At 55.5% G+C, this 12,108-nt stretch overlaps 1 protein-coding gene across 1 annotated transcript; it reads right to left on the minus strand.

Annotated features, from left to right (window-relative positions):
• Positions 1-273: 273 nt before the first annotated feature.
• On the minus strand, positions 274-6,991 carry TCF15 (transcription factor 15). The gene is made up of 2 exons (XM_019458909.2): positions 6,391-6,991; positions 274-1,213 (listed from the first exon to the last, which is right to left on the minus strand). The coding sequence occupies exons 1-2, from the start codon at positions 6,907-6,909 to the stop codon at positions 1,139-1,141; spliced, it is 594 nt and encodes a 197-aa protein (XP_019314454.1). The 5' UTR covers positions 6,910-6,991; the 3' UTR covers positions 274-1,138.
• Between the last annotated feature and the right edge of the window lie 5,117 nt (positions 6,992-12,108).

Raw genomic sequence — 12,108 nt, forward strand, 5'->3', positions numbered from 1 at the left:
TCACATCACCATCCTGCCACATGCCTTTGGGTGTCACTGGCCCCCCAAATCATCTCAGCTAAAACAGGGGTAAGGATATCCCCCTTAGCACACGCTCCCTGTCTGTGAAGACACGGAGAAGGGACGGGTTACAGTCTAGCACGTTCGAGTGGAGTTAAGTAGCTACTAAAGGAAGGAGGCTACCCTTTACCTTTGTGTGCTGACTTGGGATGACAGCCAGCGTAGATCAGGAAAGAGTGCAAAGGAGCTGAAAGCAAGGACGACATGCTACTCTTTGGGTAAAGAGTGGAAGAAAGTATATACATACATATATATTTTTTCTGCATTTGCTTGGTTATTCATAGGGAATGGGACATCACAAAATCTGGTGGCCAAGGCTGCCCGCAGCGGGGGAACTAGTGGCTGGGGGACACAAGGGAGGGGAACTTTACCATGTTTCCTCTTGTACCTTTTGACTTGTGAACCATGTGAATAAATACATCCCTTATTCACAAATAAATACATTTAACATTTCTTGCCAACCACATCAGACAGCTAGTGACTGTTCACGAAGACTGTGGGGAAAGTTTAGTCATCCTGACTTCCGGAGAGGGGTCCTCCTGACGTCCCCCGGCCCCACACCCTCCAGGGCACAGGGGAGCACCTGCGGCATCTGGGCCTCTGTCAAGGGTCTAGGAGAGAGGCCACCTCCGACCTCTGCCGGGAGTCCCCCTCCCCCATTCTTCAGATGGGAATATCTTTTATTTAAAAATACTTTTTTATTTTAAACCCACCAATTCTCTCTCTCTCTCTCTCTCTCTCACACACACACACACACGCACACACACACACACTCATTCACAGATATGCACACATCCTCTGTCACCAACAGTCTTTGTTTTTCCAAAAGTTCTGCCTTGTCTCTGACCAGCTAGGGCTGGGACTGGCTGGATGGGTCCTCATGGCTCTCTGGGGTGTGGTGGAGATGTCCCAGGGAGCCTGCCCACAGGGTCATGGGCCCAGACCGTGGTCCTCAGGTCCCAACACGAAAGAGGTTTGGGTTGGGCTCCTGGGGTCTTCTCCCCTGTTCAACCAGCGGCTGCCCTCTGGCCTCCTTCTCCGGGGTCCTGCGTGGAATAACTGCCATAGGGGTCTAGGCTCATCTCCGTGGCACTCGGAGGGGGGCTACCCCCCTCACCTTCAAGCAGCTGCCCCCCAGGTCACGACGGCCACCCTGCAGGAGGAAAGAAGTTCGATCAGGTCACCATGAACGCTGGAACTAACCTCTGTGTCCAGCACTAGGGGACCTCATAAATAAATCACAGCCGCACAATAAACTTCTCCACAGCAGAAGGCAGAAGAGACTCTTCAGGACTGATAGGGAATACTGGAGAGATAACATCATTCAAGGACAAAAGCAACAACTGAGTGGATGTTCCTGTGTGCTGAGATTTCTGGAGAGAAGGGCATAAGGGAAATTGCTAATGGGTTTCCTCAGAGGAGAGGAATTTCGTGAGGAGGAGGCAAGATGGATGGGAGGGAGACTTTTTTTTCTTTTTTTAATGCTATGTAACGTTTTACCTTTTTTTTTTTTTTTAATGTTTTCATTTATTTTTGAGACAGAGACAGAGCATGAGCAGGGGAGGGGCAGAGAGAGAGGGAGACACAGAATCCAAAGCAGGCTCCAGGCTCCGAGCTGTCAGCACAGAGCCTGACATGGCACTTGAACTCACGGACTGTGAGATCATGACCTGAGCCAAAGTCCGACACCCAACTGACTGAGCCACCCAGGCGCCCCACATTTTACCTTTTTCATTTCTTCCCTATGTAATTTGTTGTTTCTTCTTTTTTTTTAATCCAATACATTTTAACATTTTTTTTTAACGTTTATTTATTTTTGAGACAGAGAGAGACAGCATGAACGGGGGAGGGTCAGGGAGAGAGGGAGACACAGAATCTGAAACAGGCTCCAGGCTCTGAGCCATCAGCACAGAGCCTGACGCGGGGCTTGAACTCACGAACCATGAGATCATGACCTGAGCCGAAGTCAGACGCTTAACCGACTGAGCCACCCAGGCGCCCCAAATCCAATACATTTTAAATCATAATATTTTACATTTACAAACAAACCCCACAGTGGATCCTCCCCACTGCCCCATCGTCCGCCCAGTGGCTCACTCATCAACCTTCAGAAGTAGACTGTGGATTTCTGGCCTCCCTAAGGTGTTCTCTCCACCAGGAACGTGCTCTCTGGTCCTGTCTCCCTGGGAGGGCTTCTCTTCCTGCCACTACCCGGCACTTCTGGGGACATTCTACCAGGATTAAACTTAGAAGGGGACGGCAGGGTCTCTTTTCGTTCCCCATCAGGCTGGGGGCTCAGGGGGTGGTAGGGAAAAGTCCTTCACTCTGTAGCCCTGAGCCTGGTGTGGAGCAGGCACCGACGAATGCTGCTTGAATCAGTGGTGCCCACTGGAAGATGGGCAAATGATGGCAGCACCCGAAGCCACCTGTCCCTCACCCTGCAGGGGTTGTCCCTACCCGGTATTGTGAGGTCTGACACGTGGGTTTCATCCTCACTCTAAGTCAGTGAGGTCATGGGCATTAGAGCAACCCCTCTGTTGAGGCTCCTGCCGTGGAATGCCTGGCCCAGAGGCACCCAGCCAGTTGGTAAAAAAGCTGGGCTAGAAATCCACGTGGTCCGACAGTCAGTTCTGCTTCCAGGACACGTTGGTATCTGAAATCCCACTGCAAACGCTCACCCCACCAAGCCTGGCGAGGAGATGGTAGGACAGGCATCTTTCTCAGCCATCTAGAGAAACAGCCAACCGTCTGGGAGCTCTGCCCCCTGTCCCCTCCGCCCCTGGGCCCAGGTTGGGGCAGATCCGTCCAGATGTGAGCCCAGCCTCCCTCGAGGCTCTCCGGGCCCAGGGACAACATGTTCATTCACAGGCAGGGCTATTTTGAGGGCTGAGGCCACCGTCCCAGCAGAGCCTGGGGCTTAGGCTTCTCACACAAATCTGGCAGGAGTGGCTGAGAAAGGGGGACAGGAGTGGGGAGGAAGAGGGTGTAGCGTGCTGGGGGGTAAAAACACTGGCCTCTCACTCTTTCACTCTATTTCCTCGGGACGGGCAGAGGGGTTTTTTTTTTGGGGGGGGGGGGAAGGGGGCGGGACTCCTCTACCCCAAGTCTGGTAGGCATGAGGAGACCCTGGTCTCATGATAACGCTGGGACCCTTCCTCTCCCTGAACTTCAGTGTCTTCGTCTATGACGTGGGGACACAGTGATTCTACTGCCGCCCCAGGATGCAGCGTCATGCAAATGCAGCTGTGAAGGAGACTTGCAAAGTGCCAAAAGCACTTAGAAGGGCCCTGACTAGGCCCCGGCTTCTCTGTCCCCTAGGAACTCAGCGCCCAGGGCTCTGGGAAGCATGGTGGTTAGGAGCTGGGCTGGAGTGAAACAGATCTGAGCTTCAACCCCCGCTCTGCCTCAAACTACCTGTCAGACCTCAGGCAGGTGCCTTCACCTCACTGAGCCTGTTTCCCCACATGAAACGTGGAGCTGCTGTGAGGACTGATTCTACGTACTTATAGGTGAAGCCCTTAGCACAGCATCACGCACACCCTAAGTGTTTAATAGGTGTTCACAAGTGGGGCGCCTGGCTGGCTCAGCCCGGTAAGCGCTTGACTCCCGCTCAGATCGTGATCTCGCGGTTCACAAGTTCAAGCCCCGCGTTGGGCTCTGTGCTGACAGCTCAGAGCCCGGAGCCTGCTTCGGATTCTGTGTCTCCCTCTCTTTCTGCCCCTCCCCTGCTCACGCTCTCTCTCAAAAAATAAACGTTAAAAAAATTTTTTTAAATAGATGTTCACAAGTATCATTATCAGCATCACCTGGTAACGGTACCCCCTGCCCCACTACCCACCGGGCCACGTCAGCTCCTGAGCTGCTTATGCCAACTGGGGAGCGCCTTCCAAGATGATACTATCCAGCTCCACCCCCAGGTGACAGAAGGGGAAATGGGAGAGACAAGAACTCCATTCCCATCTCCTACTTGCCATTTCCATCACAGAGGGCCACACCAAACCCCTCCTTAAACAGAAAGATGCTCCAGAGAACAGGGTGGTCCACAGTGACCCCCACCTCAGCCATGTGGGAGGGAGGGGCTCAGAGTAGAGAGGCAGACTCTGGGTCTTGGAGCTGTCTGGCCCCCAAGGCTCAGAAGGGAGTCCCTGCAGTGGCCCCACAAGACAGTCAGCTTTCTTTCAGTGGAGGCTTCGAGGGGCCAGAGCTGGCCAGGATCGCCCCTCTCGCCTAATCCCAGAGGAGCCTGTAGGGATGAGCCTGGCTTCTGCAGCCAAATTTGGCTAGGTTCTTGGTCCTGTAGACAGATTGCAGGGAAACAGGCAGACCCGGGCAGCGTCCCTGGGATCCATGGGATAGGTGGAAACCAGCAGAAAGAATTCCCCCACCTGCTGTTGGTGTTCGGGCATGGTAGGCACACCCTCTCCCCTGAGGCCTGCCCTTACAGTCCCCCACCCCGACTAACCTTTTCCACTTCCCAATCAGGCAGGCCTGAATCCGAACCCTCACCTCATCACGGACGGCATCTCAGAACCATTGCATTGGTAGGCAGGTGGGGATAACCAGAGGCCCTCCCTCCCCCACTGCCACTGAGGGGCTTTGACCATAATATGTGAACAGTGCTTAGCACAGGAAATCAGCGCCCAACAAGGCTGCCTCCCCTCTGTGCTCTGCCCCTTTCCTTCTCTACGTCACGCATCCTGATGCCAACTCTCGAAGTGCCCTGTCCCTAGAACACCTTTCCTTACCCCCTCACCAGCCTTGTCTCTGTTCCCAAGCATCTGTCCGGAGTTCAGCCCCTGGCTGGGGGCACCTTCTGGGCTCTGACAGTCCCTTGGTGCTCCGCCTCCCCACCAGGAGAGTGCAGCATCCCTGTCTCCATGGCCTTGGTCTGCCCCTGCCCCTGCACGGGGAGATCCTGACTGTGATGGGTGGGGACCCACGACCTGCCTCTCTGGGAATGTTCTCAGGGCCACCAAAAGGCGACTGTTGGGTAGATAAGGTTGGATGAACTGAATGAACAGGTGAAGCGCATCACCGTGGGCCCAGCCAGCCCTTCACATCTGGAGGCCTGAGGCCCACCTGGCTTCCCCTCCCACCCTGGAACGCTGACCAGGGCCCACGGCTGGGAGCGGCAGGGTACAAACCAGAGCCTAAGAAAACTGACTCAGGGAATTTGAAGCAGCCATGGGGGTGAGCGGCCAGACTGGGAGTCTGATGAGTCAGAGGAGGGTGGTCTGAGGCCAGGACCCAGAGGCTTCCCCAGAACAGAGTGAAGCGGGGGACCCAGAGCAGCTGTTAAGAACCGAAGAATGGGGGTCTCAGAGGCCTGGCTCCATCCCGCGTGGCCTTTCACTTTCCAAAAGGCTGTGGGCCCCTCAGGGGCTCAGGGGCTCTCCCAGTCTCCAGGACCGAGAGGGAAAGATGAGGGATGAAGCGGGCTCCTTGGGGCCCAGGCAGGAGGAGAGCCAGCTTTCAACCAGGAGAGCCCCCAGGCAACCTGTGCCACTACCCAGCCCCCCTCGCCCGCTCCCAGGCTGGCTCTCATCCTTGTCAGAGCGCGCGGGACGCACCACGAGATCCTAACTCCACCTCTGTCTAGCGGACTCAACAATGACTCTGCCCCACACTCCATCCCGTTTGGGGCTGGGGTGCCCTCAGGAGACCCCCGTCTTCACTCCTGCTCATCGCTGGCTGCCTCAGAGTTTTAGCTGGGGGTATGCGTCCCTTTTGCTTCTCAGTCTCCTGCCCTCGGGTCAAGTCTTAGGATACGGGACCACTACTTTACTGGGAAGGGTAGTTCGGGGCAACAGGCACGCAGCGAGCAACCGAGCCTGCGTCCTGGTTTCCCAGGTGAGTAACTGTGGGCATGGGATCACACCCCGCCAGCCTCGGATCTTCATCAGGGATAAAACGGCCAGAATAACTACCTGCCTGGCTGAGTTCTTGGGAAGGTGAAAGGGGACGAGGAACGCACCTCGCACACAGGAAGAGCCCAATAAATGATGGCCTTTGTAACCATTTCCTCACGCTCTTTCCCCAGCACACCTTCAGGGAAAGGGGTGTCTCTCAACGAGCAATGTCCGCTCTCAAAGAAATGCCCGAGCTCTGGGCTTTCCTGCACCACTTTGAGCGAGCGGTTGTGTTCCATCCACACCAAACCCTGGGCTTGGAGCGCAGCACCCCCCCCCCCCCTCCAGCCCCCCGACGAATTTCCTGTCGCTTCCCCCTCTCTTCAACTGGGGTCCCTGCTCCTCTTCTGCTCCCTAGGAGGCCCCGTCCCCCCGCCAACCCCTGCCCCGCGGCCACAGTCCTGGGGCTCCGCGCACTCACCCCTTTGCGCTGGTTGCTGAGGCAGAAGGTGCAGATGGAGCGCGGCTGGCGGCCGCCGTCGGGGGCAGCGGGGACCGCGCTCTTTGCACTGCCGGCCGCCCGGAAGCACGGCTGCCCGTCGTCGGCCGCGTCCCCCAGCAGCAGCACGTTGGCCAGGTGCGCGATGTAGCTGGACGCCAGGCGCAGCGTCTCGATCTTGGACAGCTTGCGGTCCACCGGCTCGGTGGGGATGAGCGTGCGCAGCGCCGTGAAGGCCGTGTTCACGCTCTGCGTGCGGTCCCGCTCCCGCGCGTTGGCCGCCTGCCGCTGTCGCACCACCACCACGGGGCCCGCGCCGCCGCCCGCCCGCCGCCCGCCCCCGGGGCCCGGGCCGCGCCGCGCCGCCTCCAGGCCCTCGCAGCAGCCGAACGACTGGTCGGACGCGTCGCTCTCGCTGCGGTTCTCCTCGTCCTCGCTCAGCAGCCGCACGTCCGGGTACAGCACGTGCGCGCCGACGGGGCGCAGCAGCGCGAACGCCATGGGCGCCCGGCCGCGTCCCTCCGTGCGCCGCGTCCCAGCGTCTGCCGCGCCCCGCCGTGCGCTGCCGCGCGCTCCCACGGCCCCACCGGCCCCCGCCTTATAGCCGGGGAGGGGCCAATCACGAGGCCGCCCCGGCGGGGGCGGAGGCCGCCGCCCTGGCCAATGGGGAGGCGCCCGCCGCGCCCCGGCCAATGGCGAAGCGCCCGCGCCCCCGGTTCCCCAGGTTGAAAGCAGCCCGCGAGCTAAGTGACCCGCCCTGAAGGCTTCAGTCCCCGCCGGCGAGCGGGGTGAGGGGCTGGGGGGTCTGGGGGTTTGGGGTGGGTGTGCCCAGGTCTGGACCCTTTATCCGCGGTCTAGACGCGCAGGGGGACTCTCTTGGCTTCAGTTTCCTCGTTCCCAAAGAGGATTGCAGAGAAACTAGCCTGGGGTTTTCCCGCCTTCACATTCTAATGCTGCGGTTCTGCAACTTTCGTTTGTGTAAGACTTGGGGAAGGGGGGCTGTTGACAGGACAGATCCCTGGGTTCCCCCCGTTCTGATTCAGCAGGTCTGGAATGGGACCCAGGAATCTGCATTAGGGTGGTGTCCACGAAGAACACGTAGAGAAACACTGGAATCTTTCCAACTAAGGATTCCACAGTGTCACATCCTTAACAGCAAACTTAAAAAAAAAAAAAAAAAAAAAGACGAAACAAAAACAACACGCACAAACGCCAGTAGCTTCATTCATTCATTCATTCATTCATTTATTCATTCATTTATTCATTCAACAAGTATTTCTTGGATCCCTGCTATGTCAGGAATGGTTTTTGGTCTGAGAATAGAGAGGTGACCAACTCTGCCCTCATGGAATTGACATTTTGGTTGACGTCCTACCTTGTGCCACCCACTGTGCTGAGTACTTTACTGATCTTTACTGCTCCTTGCTGAAGTTGTGGGGGGTACCCCCGACCCCGATTTACAGATGACAGAGCTCTGGCCTTCAGTCTTAACAAGAAGTGAGTGGAGCCATTAACCCCAGCCTGTGACTTCACTATCACCCCTGTCCCGCTAACCACCCCCCCCCCCCAATAAAATGCAAATTGCTTTCCAGGGCGCCTGGGTGGCTAAGTTGGTTAAGCCTCTGAGTTCGGCTCAGGTCATGATCTCGCGGTCAGTGGGTTCGAGCCCCGCGTCGGGCTCTGTGCTGACAGCTCAGAGCCTGTCTTCGCATTCTGTGTCTCTCCCTCTCTGCCCCTCCCCCCCCCAAACTAAAGTAAAACATAAAAAAAAAAACTTTTTAAAATGCAAATTGCTTTCCTACACTCCCCACAATCCCACCCTGGCTCCATATCCATGCCCCCCTCCCTCTTTGGAATGCCACCACACACATGGTGGGGGGGAGGGAGGCACTACTGTCTTCCCTCATTGCCTTCTTTCCTTCCGGGAAACCTAGATTGTTCAGCCTGACACATTCTTCTTCTCTGGGGCCCTGGGAAGAATTACTGTTGATGGCGGGTGGGGTCCCCATGTCGTACCCCCTGCCCAGCTCCATCTTGGGGACCTGCCCAACCAGGATTGCTTGGCCTTGAAAATAACTTCTTCTTCAACCCTAACGCATGTGTGTGGTGGACAGGGCACAGGGAGTGAAGACGAAAGGTTCCTAGGTGCGTTTGGGCTTGTTTTCCTTTCTGGGCAATGCCTCCCAGCTCTGCCACACTGTGCTTTCCTGGCTTCCCTCACCCAGGCCAGAATGGGGGAGGGGAGCTCGAGGGTTTCCCTTGGCTGCTGGAAGAGCCGCCCCTGAAGTCCTCAAATTCCCCCCCCTCCTCTTCCCCCCCCCCCCCCCATGTCAGGGGAAGTTCTGTTCTCACACCTGGCTCCTCCACCCCTCCTCATTTGACCGTGACCCCAGCCAGGCTGGGCTTTGGGGAGGAGAAGGAGCCTGTGCGGCCCCCTCCCCACAGGGCCAGTCCCACACGCAGTCCCAGGCCAGGCTGCTGCTTCCTGAGCCGATGAGTTATTACCGGGAGATTTCCTTCCCTGTCTGCGCCTCCTCACAGGGGCTCCCGGCTCCCTTCACTTTCACTTTCTCCCCCTGCTCCCCCTCTCTTCTGCTCTCAGTCCTCAGGCAGCTTGAAATTCCTCTGTCCAGCCCCCTCCCCATTGCAGCTCCTGGTTGGAGAAGCCAACCGGGGGCATGAACCGGGCCCGGAAGCCGGGGAGGGCTTACTTGGTAGGCTCATTCATTCACTCGCTCCGCAGGCAGGTTTTGACACAAGGGACCCTGGGAGTAAAATAAAACCATGAATGAGACTGAGCTGGGCCTTCTGCAGCCAAGAGGGGAAGGCGAGCTGTAAACAAAGAATTCCAGGACAATGTGGTAGGCGCAAGCTGGGCTCCAGCATCAAAGAACCCCGGGTCCTGCTCGAGGGTAGCTGCCTCTTGGAGTCTCCAGTTTCCTGCTCTGGACACTGGGGATAATAATAGCACCCATTCCGAGGGCTGGTAATGGTTCCGTGAGTTCATGCCAGTAAAGCCGGGGCCTGGCACATGTCGAGCTCTCAACACGGGAGAGGACGTTGTGCTGAGGTTGTTGGGGGCCTGGGGGACGGCCCCAGATAGAGGAGCAACCCAGGACCTGCAGCTTTGACTCTGTTCTCAGCCTCGCCCCTGGGAGCAGCGATGGGGCCCTTGCCACATTCTCAGCTCACACACAGAAGGGGCTCAGCTCCTCCCATCCTCTGTCCTCTGTCTCCTGGTCCCCTGCTCCAGCCATACTGGCCTCCTCACCACCTGTGGAGCCCACCTCTGCCTGGTATGCCCCACCCCTGGATATCCCCATAGCTTAATCCCTCACTTCCTTCCAAGTCTTCACTTAAATTTCACCTCCTAAGGGAGGGCTCCCCCTCCCCCACCGCCCCTCACCGCTCCTACCCCCTCCAACATCCCTGTGGCTCTCCCTCTCCACCTTATCCTGATCTCCTTCTCTCCATAGCATTTGTTACCGCTTTCATTTATTCATCTGCACATATTAATTGAGCACCTACTATGTGCCAGGCATAGTTCCGGCTCTTGGGAAACACAGCAGTGAACATACTGCACATTTATTTGTCTCTTTCCACTGGAATATAAGTGTCATGGGGCAAGGACATTGTGTTTTGCTCATCTCACTTCCTCTGGATCACAAACTTCCAAGGTAGGTGTCATTATTATTCCCAATTTACAGATGAGGAAACTGATGTTCGGTGAGTGGAAAGTGACCTGCCTGAGGTCACACAGTGGGCCGTAGGGGAGCTCAGTCCAGTCAGACCCCTTCCCGGGCCATATGGCCTCTCTGGCAACACAGAGGCTGAAGGGCTGAGTAGGAGCCCCTCGGGAAAGAGGAGGAGGGTCCTACGGGTTGAGAGGCAGCAGCTGGCCCCCTGCCTTCCTGGCCAGGATACCTTGGGCTTCGATCCCCCTGAAATACTCAGAGTTTCTCTGAGGCCAGCTCTGCCTTTGCCCCAGCTCTTCTCCCTACCTGGAGCGCTCAACCCTTCTATCTTACCAACAGCCCTACTCCTCTGACAAAGTTCTGTGCAGCATCTCGGTGAAGCCCGCTTTGCTGTTCCTCGTCTACCTGGTTCAAGTCTGGTATGCTGATCACACTGTCTTTTGGTTTCTCTCCTGTGGTCTCTGATGCCTCATTCTCATTTCCTTCCCTGCACAGGACACGTGCTCTAACATATCTATTTTCAAAGACTTCATTTCATTGTCTTAAAGATGTTTAATATTTTATTTTTATTTTTGAGACAGAGACCGAGCACGAGTGGGGGAGGGGCAGAGAGAGAGGCAGACCCGGAATCCGAAGCGGTCTCCGGGCTCCGAGCTGTCAGCACAGAGCCCGACGTGGGGCTCGAACTCACCGCGAGATCATGACCTGAGCCGAAGTCGGACGCTCAACCGACTGAGCCACCCAGGCGCCCCTTAAAGACTTCTTCTTCTTCTTCTTCTTTTTTTTTTTTTTTAAAAAGAGCAGTATTAGGTATACAACAGAATTGAGAAATTTGTTACAATCGATGAATCTACATGTCACTTCATTGTCACTCAGAGTCTGCAGTTTACCTTAGGATTCACTCCTGGTGTTGTACATTCTGTGGATTTGGACAAATGTTTATAATGATGTTGTCATCATACCATCATTATGGTATCACACCGACTATTTTCACTGCCCTAAAAATCCTCGGTACCCTGCCTATTCGTCTACACCCCTCCCCTGCAACCACTGATCCTTGGATTGTCTCCGTACTTTTGCCTTTTCCAGAATGTCATATAGTGGGAATTATACAGTACGTAGCCTTTTCAGGTTGACTCTTTCACTTAGAAATATCCACTTATGTTCCTTCCATGTCTTTTCACGGCTTGATAACGCATTTTTTTAAGCTTTGAATAATATTCCATTGTCTGGATGTATCACAACTTACTTGCCCATCCACCTATGGAAGACATCTTGGTTTTTCCAAAGTTTGGCAATTATGAATAAGGCCACTATAAGCATTGTGTGCAGGTTTTTGTCTAAACATGAGGTTTTCGACTCCTTTGGGTAACTACCAAAGGGGCCGGATTGTATGATAAGAGTATGTTTTGGGGCGCCTGGGTGGCTCAGTCAGTTGAGCGTCCAACTTCGGCTCAGGTCATGATCTTGCGGCTTGTGGGTTTGAGCCCCGCATCGGGCTCTGTGCTGATGGCTCGGAGCCTGGAGCCTGCTTCGGATTCTGTCTCCCTATCTCTCTGCTCCTCCCCTGTTCACACTCTGTCTCTCTCTCTCTCTCTCAAAAATAAACATTAAAAAATTAAAAAAAAGAGTATGTTTAGTTTTATAAATCTTTTTTTAATGTTTATTCATTTTGAGAGACAGAGCATGAACAGGGGAGGGGGCAGAGAGAGAGGGAGACACAGAATCCGAAGCAGGCTCCAGGCTCTGAGCTGTCAGCACAGAGCCCGACGCGGGGCTCGAACTCACGGACCGTGAGATCATGACCTGAGCCAAAGTCGGACGCTCAACCAACTGAGCCACCCAGGTACCCCAAGTATGTTTAGTTTTATAAGAAACCATCAAACTGTCTTCCAAAGTGTCTGTGCTGTCTTGCACTCTGCCCCAACCGATGAGAGTTTCTGCTGCTCCATATCCTTGTCAGCATTTGGTCTTGTCAATGTTCTGGATTTTGGCTCTTCCAATA

The sequence above is a fragment of the Panthera pardus genome, unplaced genomic scaffold, assembly GCF_024362965.1.
Source record: "Panthera pardus isolate Hobbes unplaced genomic scaffold, ASM2436296v1 HiC_scaffold_25, whole genome shotgun sequence".
Classification (NCBI taxonomy): Eukaryota; Metazoa; Chordata; class Mammalia; order Carnivora; family Felidae; genus Panthera; species Panthera pardus.